The 23,850-nt window shown below is 38.1% G+C and overlaps 2 protein-coding genes across 4 annotated transcripts in view; one reads left to right on the top strand and one right to left on the bottom strand.

The window, feature by feature from the left end:
- Positions 1-964: 964 nt before the first annotated feature.
- LOC120426601 (trimeric intracellular cation channel type 1B.1) lies at positions 965-16,264 on the top strand. Of its 3 annotated transcripts, none has more exons than XM_039591394.2 (4): positions 965-1,127; positions 14,671-15,137; positions 15,196-15,362; positions 15,505-16,264. In XM_039591394.2, exons 2-4 carry the CDS (start codon positions 14,754-14,756, stop codon positions 15,779-15,781), a joined length of 828 nt encoding a protein of 275 aa, XP_039447328.1. In that variant the 5' UTR covers positions 965-1,127; positions 14,671-14,753; the 3' UTR covers positions 15,782-16,264. The 3 variants fall into 3 exon arrangements, with proteins under 3 accessions (XP_039447328.1, XP_039447327.1, XP_039447326.1); XM_039591393.2 differs by lacking the exon at positions 965-1,127 and adding an exon at positions 9,673-9,828; XM_039591392.2 differs by lacking the exon at positions 965-1,127 and adding an exon at positions 9,833-9,973.
- A 73-nt stretch (positions 16,265-16,337) lies between these two features.
- LOC120426599 (negative elongation factor D) overlaps positions 16,338-23,850 on the bottom strand; it is a 41,684-nt gene continuing 34,171 nt past the window's right edge. The window contains exon 3 of the mRNA XM_039591390.2: positions 16,338-17,023. Within this exon, the coding sequence (XP_039447324.1) occupies positions 16,421-17,023 (603 nt within the window). The 3' untranslated portion in view covers positions 16,338-16,420. The remainder of the gene's footprint in view (positions 17,024-23,850) is intronic.

The following is a 23,850-nucleotide window of genomic DNA, read 5'->3' as shown; positions in this document are numbered from 1 at the left end:
AGAGTTTTTTTAAAGGTCCTTTAAAAATATGAAACACAATAGTTTATTAACTCTAGAATTCATAAATTTTCTAAGCAAAATTTTCTGCTGAAAATGCTTATAAATCTGCGGATATTTTTGATTTCCGTTTCAATACACTTAAAACATGTTAATCTAATTTTAGCTGTTCTTTGAGTAAAGTTGTCTAAAGAATCGGAAAATGCAGTCTGTTTACAGATTCGAACTCATTTTCATTTACAATAACAAGACACTTAAATTCATGTGGGGAGTATTCAAATAATCCTTTTTATCAATGATTTCATATTTATAGTTGGCTAACTTTTTTAATCTTTCAAAATTTGCAGAAAAAATTGAACACTTCTCTATTATGTTTGGTTTTACACTAAAACCCCGATGGTTTGACACCAACTGTTGTCAAACAAACGGGGTCCTTTTTAGTTTGACACCCCCTTTACACGGAGTTCACACACACTATCATACGTTTGTTTAGATAGTACGCGTGAGCGCCGTGTAAAAAGTGACAGTTCGTCACTTTTTAGTTTGACTTTGACCAACCAATGGGATACAAACTAAAAAAGTGTCAAAAGTGTACCCCATACCATTTTTTCGTATTTAAAGTAAAAAATCAACATGACCTCAAAGCCAAACAGTGACTCAGTGAAAATAAATCAAACTGTTATTTAATTTGTAGGCAGCTTCGAACCACCACTGAAATGATGTTAGTTCAAACATCATTTATTATTTTTCTAATCACTTTCTACAGGAGCGCAACTTATCACAGTTCAAACACACAAGCCTCATTGGGATTTTGTTAAGGGCAGACCAACACTGGACTCACTGACGGTAGCGCCACAAAGAGAGGAAATAAAAGAGAGAGAGAAGTGCGAGACTGCGTTTAAAGGTAAAATAAAAACATAGAGACGTATGAAAAACACAGGAGAGTCAAGTGACGATACAGTGCGAAACAGCGGGGCAAGATCTGAAAAATACAATTTAGTCTAAACGAAAGTAAAGAAGTGGCAGAGTCTGTGAATTATTAGCTGAAAAAGTGTGTGACACATTGTGACAAATTTAGATCAACTGAGCGAGTGAGGAAGGCAAAAAGCGCAAAGGTCTTGCAGTTGCCGGTAGGTATCTGATATTGTTTGGTACCGTAAACTGGGGTCAATCGGGACACATGGGGCGAATTGGGACAGCAGTTTTTACTATGTTGGAGCACAATATTTTGATTTTTCTGGTTGGTTTCGGTTAGAACAGATTCAGGCCAACAAAATGTATACATCCATATCCAAATTTAAAAGCTTTAAGTGCTCTAAAAACTGCTGTCCCTATTCAGACTGTAGTCCCGATTCACCCCAGATTACGGTAGCCATTTGGATGTATATTTATATCTTGGAAAGGGGATTTCGGCAGCAGCAGCAACCACACAAAAAATAATGTTAAAACCAGAAAATAGTCGCCGCATAATACACGCGGAAGCATATCGCGGAGATTGTCGTGTGTTGTGTGACTATTAGGGTGACTTCACGAGTTGTGTTTCTTTGGCTTTTACCTTGCTGATATGCTAGACCAAAATGATAAGAGGGAATTTGTATCTACTTTGTATTGGAATTTGGTACTTCAACGACCAATTGATGAACTTTAAAACACAACGGTTTTGTTACCATTCGTAACTGTTATATAATGCAAACAAATATCAAATTACATTACCGCTTACCGGTTAGGTGCATGTAGAAAAGTGATGTCCAGTCCAGTCCAGTGGAAGTCCGATTTCCAGTTTTTTTTATTATTATTGTTCCAAAGAATTTCAAATGTAAGTATCTGTTCAGAACATTTTACTTTCCAAGCATCATTCTGTTTATTACACACCTAAGCTAATGAAAACTCTCTTCAAATAATTTGTGGCTGTTCTTTGCGTTCACGGATGCTGTAAACAATCATAGACAAATGGGACTAAAAGTCTTTTTCACAAGAAATATTCCTATTGATTGCAGGGCGTCTTTGATTGATTCTTTTACAATATATTCTGAGCAGTGCTCTAAGAAATCGGCCTATTCTTTATGGGTAATTCTCTACCAACTCACACGAAATCGGGAAAAGTTGCCCCGACCCCTCTTCGATTTGCGTGAAACTTTGTCCTAAGGGGTAACTTTTGTCCCTGATCACGAATCCGAGGTCCGTTTTTTTGATATCTCGTGACGGAGGGGCGGTACGACCCCTTCCATTTTTGAACATGCGAAAAAAGAGGTGTTTTTCAATAATTTGCAGCCTGAAACGGTGATGAGATAGAAATTTGGCATCAAAGGGACTTTTATGTAAAATTAGACGCCCGATTTGATGGCGTACTCAGAATTCCGAAAAAACGTATTTTTCATCGAAAAAAACAATAAAAAAGTTTTAAAAATTCTCCCATTTTCCGTTACTCGACTGTAAAAAATTTTGGAACATGTCATTTTATGGGAAATTTAATGTACTTTTCGAATCTACATTGTCCCAGAAGGGTCATTTTTTCATTTAGAACAAAATTTTTCATTTTAAAATTTCGTGTTTTTTCTAACTTTGCAGGGTTATTTTTTAGAGTGTAACAATGTTCTACAAAGTTGTAGAGCAGACAATTACAAAAATTTTGATATATAGACATAAGGGGTTTGCTTAAAAACATCACAAGTTATCGCGATTTTACGAAAAAAAGTTTTGAAAAAGTTACTTTTTGCGTTTCTCTTTGTTTCGTCGTCCGTGTCTGTCGCGGGTGACCATGAACGGCCATGATCGATGACGACCAACTTTTTTAAAACTTTTTTTCGTAAAATCGTGATAACTTGTGATGTTTATAAGCAAACCCCTTATGTATATATATCAAAATTTTTGTAATTGTCTGCTCTACAACTTTGTAGAACATTGTTACACTCTAAAAAATAACCCTGCAAAGTTAGAAAAAACACGAAATTTTAAAATGAAAAATTTTGTTCTAAATGAAAAAATGACCCTTCTGGGACAATGTAGATTCGAAAAGTACATTAAATTTCCCATAAAATGACATGTTCCAAAATTTTTTACAGTCGAGTAACGGAAAATGGGAGAATTTTTAAAACTTTTTTAGTGTTTTTTTCGATGAAAAATACGTTTTTTCGGAATTCTGATTACGCCATCAAATCGGGCGTCTAATTTTACATAAAAGTCCCTTTGACACCAAATTTCTATCTCATCACCGTTTCAGGCTGCAAATTATTGAAAAACACCTCTTTTTTCGCATGTGCTAAAATGGAAGGGGTCGTACCGCCCCTCCGTCACGAGATATCAAAAAACGGACCTCGGATTCGTGATCAGGGACAAAAGTTACCCCTTAGGACAAAGTTTCACGCAAATCGAAGAGGGGTCGGGGCAACTGCTGTGTGAGTTGGCGGAGAATTACCCTTATGTAAACTAATGTCAAAAACATAAACAATGACTTTTAAACCCCGCCATTTGACATCATGATTTTTAAAACCCGCCAAACAAATCGCAGTAAACTCTGGGTTGCGAAGCAAAAATTTTGTCATTTTTTTCTGTTGTTGATGAAAGCGGTGAGGTTTTGGATTATTATTTCCGGGCCAAAAAGAACCTTTCCTAGTTTTTCGGTGAATTCTGCTGTTCGGAGGCCAACCAGCTTTCCAACCAGTGCTGTATCGCTAATGTAAGTTGTGAGAGTTTTTGTTTTGTGATTTTTTTCACGACTTGTTAATTTTATTCACAGGCCAGCAAAAATCCAAAATTGCAGAATGTCCTGGCGTTAAATTTAAAAATGCCACTGGGTTTAGCTCCCGGAATTATTGGTTTGGACGAGGGTTTGGAGCTTTCAAGATTGAATTACCGGTGACTCCTCTTGTGAATGTTATTGCGATCAGACAAATGTTTTAAGATCGATCTACATAATCCAGCTAGAAGAATCATTTCAAATGATACGACAGGAATTGCGCAAAAAAAACATCGAATCAAAAAAAAAAATACTAAAATAAAATGATCAAATACCTGTTCTTAAAACTGACGGTAAAATTATATTTTATTTAAAGTACATATCCCGAAAACCTCCCAAGATCGCCTCAGAGGAATTGCGTTTGAGTTTAAAAAAATTCGTTTGTTAAATTGTCGTTTTTTTCTGTTGGACGGCAGCTCAATAAAAGAAAACTGAACAGTTTTATTTTTATTCTTAAGTTTTTGCAAAATAGTATACAAGTTTTGAAAAGGGGGAATGAAGTAACTGGTAAGTTACGAGAATATTTTGCAGTTCGTGCGAACTTTATCAATTTTCTTCCGAGAACAACACTTCCTTTTGTTTTACGGTTCCGAATAAATCGTCTCGGGGGCCAAACATTTAATTTTTGCAATTCCGTCGTGAAACTACTTACTTTTCCTGTCATTCTTGAACGACGAAATAGCCTACTTTTCTGTACCAAAAATAACAGAATCGAATAGCAACACTTTTCAAAATAAATGCTGAAAAGTTCTACTTTTCAGCACTGAAATGGGTGCTGAAAAGTTGAACTTTTCAGCACTTGTTTCGAAAAGTAACACTTTTCAACATTTTTTGATTTAAACGATTTATTGACAAAATACATGAAAATTCGACTTAAAATTTCACTCAATGGGTGTTTTTCGAAATTGCAAAAAATGTTGTATGGAACTCGTTGCAAAACTTGATTTTTTCAGCACTCGTCGTATTTATCCAACTCGGTGAACCTCGTTCGATAAATGTACGACTCGTGCTGAAAAAATCCTCTTTTTGCAACTTGTTGCATAAACTACTATTTCAATAGGATGCCGGAAAACTCTGCTTTTTGGATTTTTGATGGCCTATGAACAAAAATGAGGTAGTTGAAAAACACATAAAAATCTGAAATTCTCACAAATTACCTTTACGATAATACAATACGAAACTGGTTGGCCTCCAGACAGCAGAATTCACTGAAAAATTCGGGCTGGTTCTTTTTGGCCGGGAAATAAAAATTCTCTCTCTAAAACCTCACCGCTTTTAACAACAACAGAAAAAAAATTGACAAAATTTTCGCTTCGCAACCCAGAGTTTGCTGCGATTTGTTTGGCGGGTTCTAGGGCGGGTTATAAAAATCATGCTGTCAAACGGCGGGGTTTAAAAGTCATTGTTTATGTCTTTGACATTAGTTTACATGAAGAATTTCATGTTTTTTTCTTTTGATTTGGTTGATTGTTTTGACAGTTCGATTGGAACCCCGAGAGTAACATTTCGCCTCTCCATATAGGTTTTCTAATTTTGGGAATTTGTTTTTTTGTGATAAAACGTAAATTAAAAAATTGGTCCCTTTGACACCAAATTTCTTCCTCTTCACGGTTGCGAGCTACAAATCACTGAAAAACGTGTCTTAGTAAAAAAAAACAGAAAAATGTAAGGGGTCGTACCGCCCCACCGTCACGAAATATCGAAAAATAGACCTCGGATTCGTGATCAGGGACAAAAATTACCCCTTAGAGCAAAGTTTCACGCAAATCGAAGAAGGGTCGGGGCAACTGCTGTGTGAGTTGGCGGAGAATGACCCAGCTATGATGTCTTTAACTTCCAAATTTGTCAGGGCTGTTAAAAAATGGAAAAATATAGTTGAGGCTTAACAAATTAATCAATTTTTTTTTAATTTACGTTTTATCACAAAAAATCTAATTCCCAAAATTAGAGAGCCTATATGGAGAGGCGAAATGTTACTCTCGGGGTTCCAATCGAACTGTCAAAACAGGGGTCCAATCGAACAACAAGAGCTTGCAAGAATTAGGTTGGAATCCCTTTGAATTATGTTTGATCAATAAATATCATTTTGAGCATCACAAATTTTTGTAAACTATATTTATTTTACAAACAACAGTTTAAAAACATTTGTAATGTACAAAATGATGTTTATTGATAAAAAATAATTAACAGGGACTGCAACCTAATTCTTGCAATGTCTTATCGCTCGATTTGACCCCTTTTTACCCCTTTTTTATTGTTTTAAGTGACCGAAAAAGGCAACTTATGAGCAACAGAAAAGTATGGGCAAACGTTTTGCAACCAGCCTTGAAAAAACTTTTTAAAATACATGCTGGCAGCTTGGCAGTAATTTCAGTAATTCTTGTAAATGAGGTGTGATTCCAAATAGTTTTTGGTAAATCCCAGTAATTCTAGGAATTTAAAGGTAATGCGTGACATATTACCAGTAAGCCTGGCAATTCCACTCAGACTGGTCAGTAATCCTTAATGCATAAAACCGCTTGTAAGTGCCCAGTTTTTTTTTCAAGATGCTGAGACAATAGGTCTATTCCCGTACTTGCAGAATTGCAGAATTTCTGCAGCTTCTGCAGAATTCTGCAGCCAGCATAAGTCACTTTTTTGCAGCACGTTCCCGTACTTTTCAGCTCGCTCTCTTCATCTCTCTCTTTTGCAGAAGTTCTGTAAGGTTCTGTAAGGAATTAAGCGGCAAAAATTTTGCCTGGGTAGCGCGTTCCAGTACTTTTTCTGCAACATTGTACACAGTTGAGTAGATTTACTCAAATTGTGTATTATTTTTTTAATTATTTCAAAATATTTAAAAAAATGGTTGACAAAAAAGTGAAACAAGTTTACCTCTAGAACTGGGACATTATTGTTTTATGCAGCACAACATTTTATTTAAAAAATCAAGGATGTGTTATTTATTAAGTAACTAGAAATTAATTATGCTTAGGTAGAAATCATATATTAGAAACAACTTAAAAATTTTACATTAGGTAAACAATTTTACAAATGAGAGTGGCAGGTACGTTTAATAAATATGACAAAAAAAAGACAAACAAAGGTTTTATACAGAAGCGACCATGTTTAATAGCAGAATGTTTGAAAGATTATTCAGGATATCATAAATAAATTATGACTGGATGTCACATGAAAGAACAACGGTGACGCAGTAAAATTGACAAATAAAAAAAAAAAATTTACACATAAATTAAGCAATCTGGAAATTAAGAAATCCATAATTAAAAATATTTAAAAAACTAATATTTCCACATCAAGAAACATTAAAAAAAATTAAATCAGATATTTGAGAAATTTAAAAATGCAAATAATTATATAAGAAAAAACAATAAATCACAAATTCAAAGCTTACCTAATCAAATAATTAAAAACTAAATATTTCAAAATGATTAAAGTTCAAAAAAATCTTAATTAAAAAAAAATAAAAAAAAGGTTAAAAAAATTCGAAATAGAATAAAAAAAGTTTTTTTTTAAATTTATGAGTTCAGAACACAACAAATTCAAAAGCTACAGTTAAAAATAATAAGATCGAAACTTAAAGAAATTATAATTTCAAATACAAGTAAAATTAAAAAATTCTGTAAATCAAGATTTTTAAAACTCAAATATAAATAAAATATGAATTTAAAAATTTAAGAATTTGAGAATTTTAATTTTGACAAAAAAATGTTTTTTGTTCAAATAAGAATACAAATTGGTAGCACCGTTAAAGGTATAAATAATTATTTGCCAATTGAATTTACCTGTTATTTAACACACATATTTAGTACACTCAAACCCCGATGGTTTGACACCAACTGTTGTCAAACGAACGGGGTCACTTTTTAGTTTGACACCCCTTTTACACGGAGTTCACACACACCATCAATCGTTTGTTTTGATAGTGTGCGTGAGCGCCGTGTATAAAGTGACAGTTCGTCAAACCAACGGGGTACAAACTAAAAAATGTCAAACGAAAAAGTGACCAACCACCGGGGGTTGAGTGTATATTCCGAGGTATATTCGAAAACAATCGAAGATCAAAAATTATTCCTAAACAAATATCTATTTGAAATTATGAAACTCAAAAGAAATGTGTCTTTTAAAAGTTTTTAAAAACATTTTTTTTATGGTACAATTTTTGTTGGGGTACTAGCCGTGCTGTAATACTATGGCTTAAGTTATCAATTTTTTATCAGGTAAAAATATTAACACTGAAAAAAATCGCTATATCATTTACATAAATGAACTAAGCCTGAAATCGTTAACATATAAAAAAATCTGTCTCAATAAAACCAGGCATAAAAAAACTACCCCAAAATCATTTATTATTACAACTTATAATAAAATGCTTAATTTCACCCAACTTGCAGATTTTATGTAAGCGTGTAGTCAACATCGACCACACCAAATTGCAGTAACTTTTCAACAAAAAAGAAAAGAGAGAGCTTGCAGAAAAGTACGGGAACGGTTTTGCTGCAACTTCTACCTCTCTCACTGCAGAAGTTCTGCCTGAGAGAAAAGTTATTTTTGTTGCAGAAAAGTACGGGAACGCTCTGCTGCCGTTTTTGTGCAGAATTGCAGAATTCTGCAGTACGGGAATAGACCTAATTTCTCATCAATTCTTCTTAGAAACTGTGAATATTTCGACATTATTCTTCTCAATTTTAAAATGCCGATATCTCAAAAATGAATGGTCTGATTCTAAATTTTTGATTTCTTCAAACTCAAAATATATATCGCCCTTTATAATATGAGTAATTTTAATAATATTGTACACCAAATCAATATAAAAATCCGTTCGGTAATACAGATTTTCGAATATTTACATACCATTTATGCATGGTTAGCTGCCAAAATTGTTTGGAGACTTGTATGCAGGGTAGGCAATGGGCAAAAAACCATCGCGAAGCCCTCGTTTGATTTATTACCTTCCAGTTACAGAATTCACTATAATGATGTATGAAGCAATTGTAGATTTTGTACAAACGAACAATTTTGTAGAACATTGTTTTGTTCTAAAGTGAATGCTGTTGACACTAGAGCGTAAACAATGTCTAAAAATGCCACCATCGGCGTCCCTCACTCGCGATGGTGAGGGGATTTTTGTTTACGCTCTAATGTCAACAGCATTCAGTTTAGAACAAAACAATGTTCTACAAAGTTGTTCATTAGTAAAATATCTACGAGTGCTCCATACATGATTATAGTAAATTCTTTAACTGGAAGGAAATAAATTAAAAAAGCTTTTTGGAGGTCCATCGGCAAATACCTTCCCTGCTTGTATGGGCAAACCATACATTTATTTCGATAAATTTAATCGTTTTCTCTACCCCCTTGTGGACAATTTTCATACAAAACAAATCTTTTTTGTATGGAGCCTGGACAACCGCTGAACGACCCCCCCCCTAAGGTGTCCACGTGGTTAATGAAAGGTCCCAGACCAATATCTAATAGCAAAAAGTAATGTGTGAACCTCGCTCAATTCGACAACAATTACTGTCGAACTGATGAGGTTTACTGATCTGGAAATCATTAATTGATTGATTGACTACACTCAACCCCTCTACACGGTGCTCATGCACACTATCAAAACAAACGTTTGGTAGAGTGTGTGATCTCCGTGTAAAAGGGGTGTCAAACTAAAAAATGATGCCGTTCGTTTGACAACAGTTGGTGTCAAACCATCGGGGTTTGAGTGTACTCCCATTACCATACTTTTCAAGTCCATTTATCTGTGCTCCCTCCCTTCAATGCACTTTCTCTTTCAACCAAAACTCTCTCGCGTACTCGCGCACCGATCTTCGGCTTTTCAAGCCGACGCACGATCACGCTCTCACCACCATCCCGAACAGCGCGCATCATGTCTCCCGCATCCACTTGGCGCGCTAAATTTAGAACCGCCGAAAAGGCTCACGGCACGACGTGATCGTGTGTGCGTGTCACGGCGATACTCCGTTCAGTGTAACGAAAATTCGCCCAGCAAGCGGATCCCGACGGGACAGGTTTCGTCTCTGCATTCCGGAAAGGTTGCCGCCGCCACGAGGGCCTCTAGAGTCCAGCAGCAGCACAGAATCGTACGTAATCGTGTGTAGAGTGAGCGGTGGTGACTGTTGTCACGAGAGGGGGGTTGGGACTTCGTGCGTGCGTGAGTCCAACTTCGTGAAGGGCTTGGTCGGCTCTCTTTTCGTGTCTGGAGCTCGGCCCGTGCGGACGTGTTCGGTACGTCACTCTTGCGCGCTCGACCTGATCGTGTGTATAAGTTTAGCTCAAACGCTTCCCGGGGGTTCCTTGAAGAGTTCGCCGTACGAGTGTGTGTGTTAGTGTGTGGATAATTTTCTGGATTACTTGCCGATCAATTGATCGGGGGTCAGCGACCACAAGCGATGGAATAATTTGCTCACGATGTGACACGACTCGCAGTTATTCAAGCTCACGAAAGTCAAGTGTGAGGTGACGAGTTTCACGGCCAACGGACGTGTCCAAGCCGTTCAATGTGTGTGTGGTTGTAGTGGTGATCCCGGCGACCGTTTTGGTTGGATATTTCACCGTGAAAAATAGATCTTTGATGGTTGCTCGTTTGATGGGGAAATCTCAAGTACGAACGAAAACGTGTCTTGAGCTTAGGTTATGTCGATGTATTTCATCGGCGCGGTGTGACGTCGAAGAGATTGATGGTTGTCATTAGAGGAACGTCTTGAAGAGAGGCGGCTGTTTTGAAGCTGGACCAGCAGCCGGTGTTTGTCGGATGTGATGGGATGCGAGCTGGGGACTTACGACTTTGGTAACGTGTCGAGCTTGATGCAACATTATTTGACGAGGCGTTTAAATTCCAAGTGGTGTCTTTGCTTAATTCACCTGGGGATTTTCAGTGCATGAATTGATATATGAACCGCTATTGTGAGTTGTTAGGACTTCTTCACCGTGCGGGTTCCAATCAAGCGCTTCTCGTGTGGCAAATCCAGTTTCATTTAGGCTCCCGGATCTGTTTTGTGTGCGGGACTCTGCTGAAACCGCAGATGGAACTCTTCATTTGATACCCAGTTGTTGGGCTACCAGGAACGAATGATGTTGCATAGACCAAAGACTGTAGATTTTGAATGCTTGTGCGTAAGCTGAGTTGATTTGAACATCAAAGGTGATGACGATCACCTCGTATCTTTCCCCATATATTTCCACCTCCGAAACACCTTCACCGCGTCCTCCTGTGCTTGAAAAGTTCGGCCGGAAGTCCAGATTTCCCGTTTTCGAGCTCCTTTACGGCTTTAACCACGTCCTTCAACGTAGGAGGGTTCACAGCTATTCCATCGTTCTCAACTTTTCTCCTGTCTTCAACGACTCCCGCTTCCAGGGGTATAGACAAGTGTCTATCCGCAAAGTTTCAGGGTCGTTTCGTATTCACAGCGATCGACCGGCCACCCAAGAGATCTGAGCATTACTCCATGTTGATTCGAGAACAGGAAAATGTCATCCGCAAAGTCGAGGTCGTTGAGTTGTTCCGTCCTGATCGTTATGCTACCAAAGCAGCCCCTGATTTTGCACACTCATCAACCTCGGCAAGTCTTGGTTAAATGAAAACTTTGTACCTCGCCTTGAAGAAGTTTTCATGATGGAGAAATTCTGGAATTCGTTGACTTGTTCGGGGATGACACGAAGTGTCACTATCTGACCCACACAAGGTTTGCCACTAATGCCTTCGAAGTGTTTCGACAACCTTCAGAGTTATGCGAATATCCGTATAATTTTGGTTAAGAGCGAGTTTTTCACCGATGTGAAACAGGTCGTATCGAGGTGCTCCGATTTGGACGAAACTTTCAGGGTTTGTTTGTCTATACATGAGATGAACTAATGCCAAATATGAGCCCTCTACGACAAAGGGAAGTGGGGTAAAACGGGTATTGAAGTTTGAGGTCCAAAAAACATGAAAAATCTTAAAATTGTTCGCATTTCCGTAAAACTTCATCGATTCCAACTCTCTTAGATGCATTTGAATGGTCTTTCGAAGCCCTTTAAAATGTGCTATAGACATCCAGGATTGGTTTGACTTTTTCTCATAGCTTTTGCAAATTACTGTTAAAAATGGATATTTTTAAAACCTTAATAACTTTTGGCAACAGCCTCCAACACCCATACTCCCATAAATCAAAAGTTAGGGAATTTTATGGACTATAAGCCTACGGTATTAACTTTTTGGCCAATCGCAGTTTTTCTCATAGTTTTACGATTTTTCTAGAACAAACATTTTACAGCGTTAGTTTTTGCCCTGTAGGCCAAGAAGACGGCACTTTTTGGTCTCAATTTTGTCATATTCGGAATCCTCGGTCAATTTCACGTAAGTTATAAGTATTGGAGTTGTAATTTTGATTTAAAAAATAATGAAATAAAACATTTTTGAAAAAAGAAATAGATCTTATTTACCCTATGATCAATACGTCAAAAGCTGTATCAAGTAGGCGAAAACTTGTTTTACCCCTAATCCGACAAAATTCTAAATAATATTTTAATTAATTCTAAATGGCTTTTTTTTTCAATCAAATTCGAAATTCCAACACCTCAATCTAATGTAAAATTTTCTGAGGATTCCGAATATGACAAAATTGAGACCAAAAAGTGCCGTCTTCTAGGCCTACAGGGCAAAAACTAACGTTGTAAAATGTTTGTTCGCAATTCGCAATTTCGCAATTTTCAGTGTAAGAACGGGCCTTGACCGATCTTATGCACAAGGTTCCCGACGAACACGCACTGCCCTTACACCTACATCTCACCCTTGCTCTGAGTCAGTACGAGCAACACGCTAGAACACGCTTTGAGTGTTCGTGCCAGGCATGCACACCTTCTTTTCCGGTTACGCATTTTAACTCGGCCGGGGGTGGTACATTACGTAGGGTTTGATGTAAGTATAAGCGCCTAACCATTTAAAGTGTGCCTATCAACATTTATTAAAGCAAAAACTGTTTTATTTTTAGTTTGATTTCAAAAACTAGTTGTTATTTTACAGTGTATTGTTTTCTCATGAAATCTTGCCTAATGTTGAGTCGTGTTTATCTGTTGCTATTTCTTTTGTCGCGGTGTTTTGTTACAATATTTTGGTCCTAAGCATTTTAGAAAAGTTTTTCAAAAGTACAATAATATTTGTGTTAATTCTTTGATCATTCCATAAATTGAGCAAGGTCTCGAACCTCATTTGTTTGAAGAAAAGGGTGAAAATTGAAAACAATGGACAGTGAAAGAAATATACTATTTGAAGAATCAATAGTAAAAGAAAGATAGTAATTTATGAAGTAGATAAAAAAAAATAAACCATAATTAATAAATAGAGGTAACAAACAAGTTTAGATTGTATTGAGGGCAATTTCCAGGGAAGATGAGAAATTATTCAAACAGATAAATAAAGAAAAGGCACATGATAAACAAAATTGACATCGCTGCCAAATTAAAGGAAGCAGAAAGTTTGTTACAGCAGCATCAATTGGTAAAATAGAGTGGAAAAGCGTTGAGAAATAAGAGAATCAAATGAGTAAAATCGAAATCAAATGGAGGATAGTAAACAGAAGCCGCGTTAGAAAATCAGTGAAACAAAATAAACAGAAGATAGGTGGTAGATGAAATGGAAAGAAGAGAAACCCCGTTGTGCGATGTTTCAGGTACATCCACAGCAGTTGACTCAACATACTGCGAATCAAAACAATACCGTCTACAATCACAAATTACTTCCCTTTCCCACATTGTCGCGCCCCTTTCTTTTAGCCGTCTCGACTCTGACCCGCGGTGGTCAAAGGTTTACGATCCGTTTCCACAGGCCACCAGCTAGGTCATCATGAAAACCAAGCCAACGTGGAGGTAAGAAAATAGGACACTTGCAAGGAACCAGAGCTATACTGTTCTGATCAATTCGGATGATCTAACAGGACTACGGACGTAGTCAGTGACGCTCCTTCCAGGATGTTCCTCGCCTGTGCGTCAACTGAAGAGGTATCATCAGCATCATTCGCACTTGGCCTGCACTAACGTTGTAAAATGTTTGTTCTAGAAAAATCGTAAAACTATGAGAAAAACTGCGATTGGCCAAAAAGTTAATACCGTAGGCTTATAGTCCATGAAATTCCCTGACTTTTGACCTATGGGAGTATGGGTGTTGGAGGCTGTTGCCAAAAGTTATTAAGGTTTTAAAAATATCCATTTTTAACAGTAATTTGCAAAAGCTATTAGAAAAAGTTAAACCAATCCTGGATGTCTATAGCACATTTTGAAGGGCTTCGAAAGACCATTCGAATGCATCTAAGAGAGTTGGAATTGATGAAGTTTTACGGAAATGCGAACAATTTGAAGATTTTTCATGTTTTTGGACCTCAAACTTCAATGCCCGTTTTTCCCCACTTCCCTTTGTCGTAGAGGGCTCATATTTGACATGAGTTCATCTCATGCATAGACAAACAAACGCTGAAAGTTTCATCCAAATCGGAGCACCTCGATACGACCTCTAGAACAAACCGAGCAGAATCTACAAATACTGCCTCTTAAATCTGTCTGATAAAGTATCACGGAAGACAAAAACTTTTGAAATAAAACACGTGTTTCAGCACTGACACTTGACGGATGTGACTCGGCGTCCTTTTATAGCTGCCACCCCATAGAAAACACGGCAGTTGCAAAAATCAACAATTTGTCGACTAAATTGACTAGCTGCAAAGTCGACATATTTATTGAATGATTACGTTTCTTTTTGGTAGGAAGTGGTTAAATTTTTCTGATTATTGAATTTATATTTTAAAATGATTGAAACACACGTTGTCCTACACAGATCTGTTATCGCTGTTCATTACTGTGACCTCCCAAGAAAAATCGATACTCCACAACCGATTACGATCTCACTCACCTTTAATGGTTTTCGCTGGCCTACTTTTTCGCTCCCCCTTCAGAATAGTTCCTGCGCCGCGAACGACAGCAGCAACGCCTTCCAGCAACTGATCCCGAGCCGACGACGACCACCACATCCGCCACCATGGATCCGGAAGCATTCCTCGATATCGCCAACCAGGTGATAAAGCTCAAGATGTTCCCGTACTTTGACATCGCGCACAGCTTGCTGTGCGCGCTGTCGGTCAAGGAGGATCTGGGCGCGGGGGCGCAGGCCTTCTCCCGGAAGCACCCGCTCGCCTGCTGGCTGTCGACGATGCTGGTCGTGTTCGCCGGAGGCATGGTCGCCAACGGGCTGCTCGGCGAGCCCATCCTGGCCCCGCTCAAGAACACCCCCCAGCTGCTGGTGGCCACCGCTTGCTGGTACATCGTGTTCTACACTCCGTTCGACATTGGCTACAAGGTCGCCAAGTTCCTGCCGGTGAAAGTTGTTGCCAGTGCCATGAAGGAGATCTACCGCGCCAAGAAGGTCCGGTCGGGTTGAGTTTGAAGTGTTCAAATTTTCTAAACTGGATGTTTATCAACAGATTCACGACGGTGTGACGCACGCCGCCAAGCTGTACCCGAACGCCTTCATCATCATGATCATCATCGGTACGCTCAAGGGTAACGGAGCCGGCTTCACCAAGCTGCTGGAACGACTGATCCGCGGCGTCTGGACCCCGACCGCCATGGAGTTCCTGCAGCCAAGCTTGTAAGTATTTTCGTGACAGCTAGCTTGTCTACACGGTCTACACGCTAATTGGAACAGACTAACTTAGAAGCGCAAAGCGCTCTCCCACATATTTTTTGCACTGGGCCGCAACCAAAATTAACCCAAACTTCCCTCCCTCCAGCTACACCAAGGCCTCGCTGATCGCGTCCATCATCTTCGTGCTGGACAAGAAGACCGACCTGATCTCGGCGCCGCACGCCCTCGTCTACTTTGGCATCGTCATCTTCCTGGTGTACTTCAAGCTGTCGTCGATCCTGCTCGGCATCCACGATCCGTTCGTGCCGTTCGAGAACCTGAGCTGCGCGCTCTTCTTCGGCGGCATCTGGGACAGCCTGGCGAAGATCCTCGGCCGCGGCCAGGCCAAGGAGGAGTCCAAGGACGCCAAAAAGTCCAACTAAGGCCCTGGTGGCAACGCAGCGTTGGCAGCAACAAATCAAGACGACTTTTTTTTACCTTTTTGTATAGTTTTAAGTTCCTTTAGTTGCGAGATTACCTGTTTTTATGATTTTCGTACACAACAAACTCACAGATCGGTGCAATTTCGACGGTCTTAGAATATAAGGCACGAACTAGAGAACAAACGCCCATTCTAGTCAAATGGTACCAAAATTTGCGATAAATTAGATGAGAAATGGACTTGAGACTCGCGACAGACAGACAGAGCAGACCGAAAGGGCGTCAACTTTATCATTCTCGAAAAATGAGAACCCGATTCCGGCTCAGCAATTCACTGATGCCATCCGAGAAATCGCGTCGAAAGCACGGTCCGATCACAGTGGGTGAGATTGGGCTGTCCTTTCGCGCGTTGATTGACCAGACTCGACAGTTATACTTTAGTTTGAGGCTGGAATTGGGCGAAATATACAAGTGATTCGAACAAATGCCCATGTTTTCATTCTGTAGAGAAGTTCCCAAAACATTCAAGGACGTTCGGATCCAACTAAACCATCCTCGTTCGACTATCCTATCAAATAATTCATTACTTTTCGTTTTTAAAAGAAATAATAAATCTTAACTCTACATACTCTCACCGTCATCTAGATCGTCGTGTAGTGCGCCTTGCAGTGCACAATAAACTCCGACACCGGATCGTTGTCGCCCTCACCCCGCATCGACCCGGTGATCTCCTCGTTCTCCACCATCGGCAGAAACAGCTGCACAAACTCGGGCGAGTACGGATGCGTAATCGTCTCCAGCACTTCCGTCACAAAGTACCGAATCAGCGAGATGTCTGTGTCGCCCTTGGTGCAACATTGCCGGATGTATTTGACCACGGGGACGACGCAACCGCGCGCCAACAGGTTCACCATCCGATCGAGCAGCATCTTCTTCATCTCCAGCTGAACCAGAATCTCCAGCTCGTCCTGTTTGGACTCAAACAGCTGAATCAGCAGGCGCAGGATCTGGTCGTGCAGCGACGAGTGGACGCACGCGACCTCGTCCAGCAGCGCCAAGTGCAGCGGGCAGCTCTCGGTGCACAGCTTAAAGTAAGACGGCTCCGTGACGGTGTTCTCGACCCACCGGATGACGCCGACACCCACCACCGGGAAGCGGATGCAGTTGTACAGGGTGGAGATCTCCGCGATCAGCTCGGTCGAGCCGCGGTTCACGTTGCAGATGGTGTGCACCTTTTCGACGGCCTGTAAAAATAAAGTAAAAGTTACAAGATTAAATCACTCAAATAATACTAATTAAAAAAGAAACGTTTGTTAAAATTCTTGACATTTAATTTACTCCGGATTGTAGTTAGTGTTCAATTCCGGGTGATCGAATCCAGATAAAGAAGGGAGGGGAAATATTAGGTTTTACGCCGTGACGTCATTTGACAGCTCGTGTGCACTGTTTACATGGTCTTAAGTACAATAACGAGTAGAGCAGCTTTTTGTGAACATTTCTGTTTATTTTCATTTTATTAAAAGTTGTGCAAGTCATGCAATTCCTTTTACAAGCATTTAAAAGAAATATTTCCCAAATGCATTTTAATTTTCCCATTTTCCTATTTTCAGCTTAGTTCTTTTTTCTTCCAGCGCTTTGCTTAGTGCTAGTGTATAAGGCTTTCAAGGCCCAGTGAAAAAAATATAATTTAACCCAACAATGATGAACTCCTCGTCACAGTACTCTGATGCAAACAATAGGTCTATAGAGCTTTATGACGTTTCGCGTACACACACTAGCGCACCATTTGATTTTGCTGGCCGGACAAAATTTAACCTCAATCTTTTTCGTGTACGTACACGCAATACATGCGCACGTAGATAACTCTATAGAGTTATCTAAGCCCGTTCTCACGAACACTAGCACGCCATTTGTTTTGCTGGCGGGTACAAAATTTAACCTCACTTTATTTCGTGTACGTACACGCAATACATGCGCACGTAGATAACTCTATAGAGCTATCTACGTGCGCATGTAGTGCGTGTACGTACACGAAAAAGATTGAGGTTAAATTTTGTACCCGCCAGCAAAACAAATGGGATGCTAGTGTGCGTGAGCTCGGGCTTAGATAACTCTATAGAGTTATCTAAGCCCGATCTCACGCACACCAGCACGCCATTTGTTTTGCTGGAGGGTACAAAATTTAACCTCAATCTTTTTCGTGTACGTACACACAATACATGCGCACGTAGATAACTCTATTCCCGTACTTGCAGAATTGCAGAATTTCTGCAGCTTCTGCAGAATTCTGCAGCCAGCATAAGTCACTTTTTTGCAGCACGTTCCCGTACTTTTCAGCTCGCTCTCTTCATCTCTCTCTTTTGCAGAAGTTCTGCAAGGAGAGAAGCCGCAAAATTTTGCCTGGGTAGCGCGTTCCAGTACTTTTTCTGCAATATTGTACACAGTTGAGTGGTGCAGTTCAATTAGTTGGGTGGTGACGCGCGGTCAATTATGTGGCATTGTGTGTGAAAAGAAGAGAATTTTATTTCGTGTTTCATCCTGGTTGGCTTGCCCACAAGCAGAAGAAAATCAGTTCAATTAGTTGGGTGGTGACGCGCGGTCAATTATGTGGCATTGTGTGTGAAAAGAAGAGAATTTTATTTCGTGTTTGATCCTGGTTGGCTTGCCCACAAGCAGAAGAAAATCAGTTCAATTAGTTGGGTGGTGACGCGCGGTCAATTATGTGGCATTGTGTGTGAAAAGAAAAGAATTTTATTTCGTGTTTCATCCTGGTTGGCTTGCCCACAAGCAGAAGAAAATCAGTTCAATTAGTTGGGTGGTGACGCGCGGTCAATTATGTGGCATTGTGTGTGAAAAGAAAAGAATTTTATTTCGTGTTTCATCCTGGTTGGCTTGCCCACAAGCAGAAGAAAATCAGTTCAATTAGTTGGGTGGTGACGCGCGGTCAATTATGTGGCATTGTGTGTGAAAAGAAGAGAATTTTATTTCGTGTTTCATCCTGGTTGGCTTGCCCACAAGCAGAAGAAAATCAGTTCAATTAGTTGGGTGGTGACGCGCGGTCAATTATGTGGCATTGTGTGTGAAAAGAAAAGAATTTTATTTCGTGTTTCATCCTGATTGGTTTGCTCAAGTCCTTCCTACATCATCGTTGATCGGGAGGCACGTTGCATTAAAATAAGTTTAAGTTTTACTGTAAATGACTGTAAAAAGTTCTTCCATATCATCAATGTCGTCTGGGTAATCGTGATGAAAAATTACATTTATTCAGTATTTAAATACCTGTGCGCGAGTGTTTTGGTGTGCTAATTAGAAAGACCTTCCCATAGCATCGTTGCTCGGAAGGCTCGCCGACGGGTTTGTTTTGAAAGTCCTCCCCATAGCATCGTAGCTCGGGAGGCATCGAAAAGCCAATACCTTATCCTACTAACCCAAAAAAATAATAATCACGTGATGCTTGAAGGAGATGCTGTGGATTCAACGGTCTCAAGCGGTATCAACAAGTATATAGCGAAAAACTATGTGCTTGATGAGTCTGCAACTTCAACTATCGGACTAACATTCCTCCCTTTTGTTGAACTGCAGGCTTCTTGGGAGGGCGCCGGTATTGACTAATAAAGTCGGGGTCTTCAGGGGTTAAACAGTGAACGGATGGTTGGCTCCCACTGATCATTTTTGATTCATTGTTTAACTTCAGCTGATCTGTCAATAACGGAGTAGCAGCTCATTGGCAGTCAACCATGCTCATGCTCATGCTCATGCTCAATATTGTACACAGTTGAGTGGATTTACTCAAATTGGGTATTGAAGTTTTTTTTTTATTATTTCAAAACAATTAAAAAAATGGATTGACAAAAATATTAATTGAAAGAAGTTTACCTCTAGAACGGGGACTTATTTTTTATGCAAATCAAATTTTATCTAAAAAATCAAGCATGTACCATTTATTAAAGTAGAAATTAATAATGCTTAGGTAGACATTATATATTAGAAACAACTCAAAACTTTTACATTAGGTAAACAATTAAAGAAATGAGAATGGCAGGTACGTTGAAAAAAACATAATTAAAAAAAGAAAAAGGGTTAATATAAAAGGTATATTTATATAGACCATAAATACATGTTTTAATAGCAAAATGTTTAAAAAATAACATAAATAAATTATGATTGGATTTCACATCGAAGAACAACGGTGGCGCAGCGAAATTTGACAAATAAAAAAAAATGAATCACAAACTCTACAATTTTGAAACTCATAAATTTAAAAATCTGCAAATTAAGAAATTCGTGATTAAAAACAGGGCTGCGGAGTCGGGTTATATTTCAAACGACTCCGACTCCGACTCCGACTCCGGCTTTCTCAGATTAGCTGACTCCGACTCCGACTCCGGCTCCGGCTTTGAACAAATTGTTGGCTCCGACTCCGACTCCGACTCCGGCCTACCAACTCTAGCCGACTCCGACTCCGACTCCAGCTTTCAACAAATGGTTGGCTCCGACTCCGACTCCACAAGTTTTTAAATGTTTCGAAAGTTAGTTAACTATTATTAGTTAATTATTTTTAAAACATTCATAAATATGATTATTTAAATACTCTCTAAGCGTCATGTTTTTTTCAAGAAAAATAAGTTAAGTAAAAGTAAAAACGAAGTTGACTTTATAGCTGTCGGCCACTATTGCTAGTACCAACCACTAGTGTCTTCCTTTCATCTTCAAGGACTTCGCCGCCCTGGGCTCCTAAGTGTATGAAAGTATGGCACGGAGCGACGGCGCCGAATACCCATATTTACACAAAGAATTTTAGAGCGCCCGCCGCGGGATTCGAACCGGCGACCTCTGGATTGTGAGTCCAGTGCGCGGTCCGATTGATCCACACGGGCGGGACGAAAAGTAAAGTAAAGTAAATAAACGGAAAAAAGTTTCTAGGTTACAACCCAAGTAACATTTTAGGCTTTATCAAAGCTGTCACAACCGCTATAAAACCTATCAGCCAAAACCATCATTAAAACCCCTTAGTCGTAACAAACTCCCCAGAACCTTGATAAACCCCACTTAAAACCCAAGAGGACCTCCGCAAAAGGTTGTTACGGCCTATTTATAAAACCTACATAGGAGTTCAAGGCTTTACAACTGAATCCTAACAACATCCTCAAAGCCTTGATAAAACCTTTGTTAAAACCTAGTCAGGAGTTATGGAAAAATGACATTTCATACGTCTTCTACGTCTTATGCCAAATAGGTTTTATTTTGGCAAAAATAAGTCTTCGTCTTGCCAAATGAAATTATGGAGATGGTTTTCAAAAATGGCGATGATAAATAATAGATATTAAAGGTAATCCAAATAGTTTGAAAGCTAATTTCTCGCAATTGATGGCTCAAATTCAGCTGCGGTTGAAATTTTATTGATAAATGTAGGGGAGATAGAGCCAAAAAATTCAACTCGCTTCATCAAAAATCAATATTTTGTAATCATAGTGTTTAATGTTAAAAAATATTTTATTGCAATTCTTTGAAAAAAATGTTCAAAATATTTTTAAACATCTATCGCTATATTAATCATACCAGAAATTCAGCATAAATGTGTGTTTTCATCAAATTTAAATCAAATTTTTCAGTTTTCTATTTTTTCAATCAAGATGGCGGTCAATCATATTCAATCAGAGCACGCGTTTAGCGCCATATTTATGCACTGCTATTTGGTCGCGATAAATGCTCTTTTAGGAGCTTATGATTTTAAGTTAGCTTTTTACATGCCTAATGGCACTTGACAGCTACAACACCCTAGGTTTTAACAAAGCATGCGATAAAACCGTTTGGCATGGCATTGCCATCTGGTTTTCAAGCCTCTATTAAAACTTTCATAAAACCTTATTGAAAGCCAGTCGGCTTCTATTTCCACTCGGTTTTATGTCCGAGGCATAAAACCCTGTTAGAACCTATTAACTAGCTCTTGCTTGTTGGTTGCGGTGAATGCCCAAATAAAACTATTAAGCAATCAAGATGCTACAATAAAACCTCAATAAAACTTCGTGGTGGCTAGTTGGTTTAAAAATGTTACTTGGGAAGTTTTATACGTTATGGAAACAGAAATCAAAAAATATCTTCAGTTTAGAGGCATTTTGAGAAGAACAGTTTTGAAAGTAAATTTGGATTTACTTGCTTAACCTCAAATTTGAAAATATTTTTTTCAAAACTAATAAATTTAAACATTAAATTGTTATTTTTGAATGAATAACTAAAAGAAATCTGGCCTTAATGATCTATTGAACATTAAAATTCAATTTGCTCACTTTCAGGCTGACATTTGTAAGAAGCACAGTGACAGGCACCTTGTTTTTTAAATGACAATTTTTAACGAAACATTTTTTTGTTTTTTTTTTTGTTAAGACGTACATGGACATCACGCCATGGCTGAAGGAGATTATTATTGCAAATCAATGTATCTAAACAATTTCTTCGTGGAAAAGACGATTAAGATGTCCTTTCAAATATCTGTGACAAGGAAAATATTTTAACCTGGAAATTTTTAATTTATTTTAATTTTAAAATTTTATATACTTTAAAAAGGAGGTGCACGATACTTCCTGAATCTTCAACTAAAACGAAGCGTTATGGATGATCTTGCGCCTCCATCAAAATATGAAAAATATGAAAAAACTTAAAATATAATAAAAACAAATACCCACAAGTAAAATATTTTCTAGGTCACAAATATTTCATTTTTTTAAGGTACATTGATTTGCAATGATTATCACCTTCCGTTATATTGGCGTAAGACATACAGTATGAGAAAATTCGAACCAGTTGATAATATTTTGAATCTGTATTTTTTTATTTATAATGTTTGAAAAATAAATTAAAATCCTATATTTTGTTCTATACGTTTTTTATTAGTTCATTTTTGTACTGAATTCATGAGTTTGTTAAACGATAATTTGCAACTATATCAAAATAGTTTACCTAAAATCAACATCAACAATCAATGATTGTTTCAAATTTGTTTCAACTTCTTTTGACATTTTTTGTTAGTTTAAATTATTTTAAATGCAACACTTTGATTTTCAGTTATAAACAAAATGCGCATGTTGAGTTCCAAGTAAGAGATTGTTATCATCGTTGATTATTTGTTACAAAAGTTAAACTGTCAGTGACTCTTTTTCGATCTGCAAAAACAGTGATTACTATTTATAATCTTTTTATGTACCTCGTAATTTTTTCCTAAAAAATGATTTAACTTAAAACCTCTAAGACATTCGCTATCGGGGTAAAAGATGACTTTGTGTGTATTTTTTTCAAAAATAACTTGATGAAATTTGCAAGAAATTTGGTCAAATTTGAATTGAAAGGGAACATAAATATATTCTCACTACACAACCAATATTTTTTTATCATTTTATGAATTATGATACTACATACTTGGGTAAGAGGTTATCATTTAGTGATTATAGTGTAATAACACAATTAGAGCTTTTCAATCACAATAAAAAGCTTCAAATACATAATGGCATCTGATAAATCAATTAAAAATATAAGTTGTTTTGTAAATTAAGCTGTTATATAGGAAATACTGAACAGTAAAAAAAACATATTTTTTGTTGAATTTAAGATAACTCCGGCTCCGACTCCGACTCCGGGTTATCAGAAATCTTTGGCTCCGACTTCGACTCCGACTCCAGCTCATAAAATTTAGCCGACTCCGGCTCCGACTCCGACTCCAGCTGTTCGAGTTTTGACGACTCCGACTCCGACTCCAGGTCCCCAAAAAGACCCGACTCCATCGACTCCGGCTCTGACTCCGACTCCGACTCCACAGCCCTGATTAAAAATATAAAAAAAAACTATTTTCAAATTGAGGAACTTGAAAAAAATAAATCAGATATTAGAGAAATTTAAAAATGCAAATATTTATTTCAAAAAAAAAACAATAAATCAGAAATTCAAAGCTTGAAAAATACAAATAATTAAAAATTAAACATTGAAAATTACAAAAAATATTAATTTTCAAAATTTGAAATAAAAAAATAAAGGTTTCTAGGTTCTAGGTTAAAAAATTCAAATATTTTTAAATTCGAGA

Source organism: Culex pipiens, chromosome 1 (assembly GCF_016801865.2).
Source record: "Culex pipiens pallens isolate TS chromosome 1, TS_CPP_V2, whole genome shotgun sequence".
Lineage (NCBI taxonomy): Eukaryota > Metazoa > Arthropoda > Insecta > Diptera > Culicidae > Culex > Culex pipiens.
This window is presented reverse-complemented; position numbering and strand designations above follow the sequence as displayed.